The 1366-nt window shown below is 41.1% G+C and overlaps 1 gene segment (V, D, J or C); it reads right to left on the reverse strand.

Moving 5' to 3' along the window:
- Positions 1-902, reverse strand: LOC133255312 (T cell receptor delta variable 1-like). The segment is given in 2 exon segments: positions 1-562; positions 779-902. Coding segments are annotated over 2 exon segments (510 nt in total).
- Positions 903-1366: the final 464 nt, after the last annotated feature.

Consider the following 1366-nt stretch of genomic DNA (forward strand, 5'->3'; position numbering starts at 1 on the left):
ACAACTTTGTACATGTTCTGTATGATTGATATAAACTTTGAAAAATCAAGACTGAGAACATATTACTGGAAAGTTAGTTTGGACATCTGTTCCTAAGTGACTTAAAAGGAACTTCCAGACCACAGATTAAGCAACCACACAACTACCATTTCTGGTCTGGGATCTGCAGGTGCATATTTCAGCTGGAGTTCTGCAGCAGGGAAGCTCTCTTTTATTAAACTCTGGGGTTTTTGTTTAGCTATTCCCATTACTTCAAGCACTGTGAGCTCCCAGAGAGCACAGAAATACTCTGCAGAATCTTCCAGTTGTAAGTCTGAAATGGTGAGGCTGATGGATTTACGAGCTTTCTGAAAATTTACAGAGTAGCGGCCATTCCTTGCATTCTGGCCAGAAGAAGCCTGACCAATAAGGTAAATCATCTCTCCATTGGGAAGCAGCTTGTACCAAAACATGTAGTAATAGCTCCAGGTTGTTCCATACCGACAGTTCAGGGTGACTGACTGTCCCAGATGACCGGATGTGTTTGGCTGGTCTTGAATAACATTCTGCGCCACACCAGATCCTGTGGGGAAAATATCAGGAAACACAGCTGAAGTAATGAACAAAATAATGTAAGAATTAGACTAATTTGGGACCCAAAGAAAACCCAAGTTGAAATCATAATAAGTATGCTTTTCCCCAACCCTCCTTTCCTCCCCAAGTGCCTGTGAAGCACCACACGCCTGGGTGCAGTCCTTTCACCCTGAACACGCACACCCATGTTTGGAAGCATCCCTACCAGAGAAGGTGAAGGCCAGGAGCACCCAGAGCAGGCTGGAAAGTGGCATGAGGCGTGGATTTCCCTGCACAAATGTGCTTAGTTTCTGCCTCAAGCTGAGAGTTCAGTGTCTTTGAGTGCCTGGCAGCACATATACATACTACCCAATACTTGTGTGACTCCCCGCAACAGGAAGTGGGGTTTTTCATGTTCATAGACCACGTGGTCTGTGCACATATGGGGAAAAAGTCTGGCTCACCACAAACTTTATTTTGTCTACTTGTCTCTTCCTGGCAATTGAGTTAGGCAGATCCTGAAAAGGAGTATGGAAAGAAAATTAGTATTAAAGGTATGAGCTGAGGGGAACTGAATTTTAAACAAGTTGACAAAAATTGATAATCATTCAGTAAAATAATTTTACCAGCTCATTTAAGATAGAATTTAGTATAGGCTATGAACTCTTTTTGTAACTTACTGGTCATTCATTTAACCTATATTTACCTTTCCTCCGTTCAGAAACAATGACTTTTTAAAAAAATCCACAGATTTTCAGCTCTCTTGGTGAAAAGCTATCTTATCCAAAATAATTAACTTATCTTTTTTTTTTTT

The sequence above is a fragment of the Bos javanicus genome, chromosome 10 (genome assembly GCF_032452875.1).
Source record: "Bos javanicus breed banteng chromosome 10, ARS-OSU_banteng_1.0, whole genome shotgun sequence".
Taxonomy (NCBI): Eukaryota; Metazoa; Chordata; class Mammalia; order Artiodactyla; family Bovidae; genus Bos; species Bos javanicus.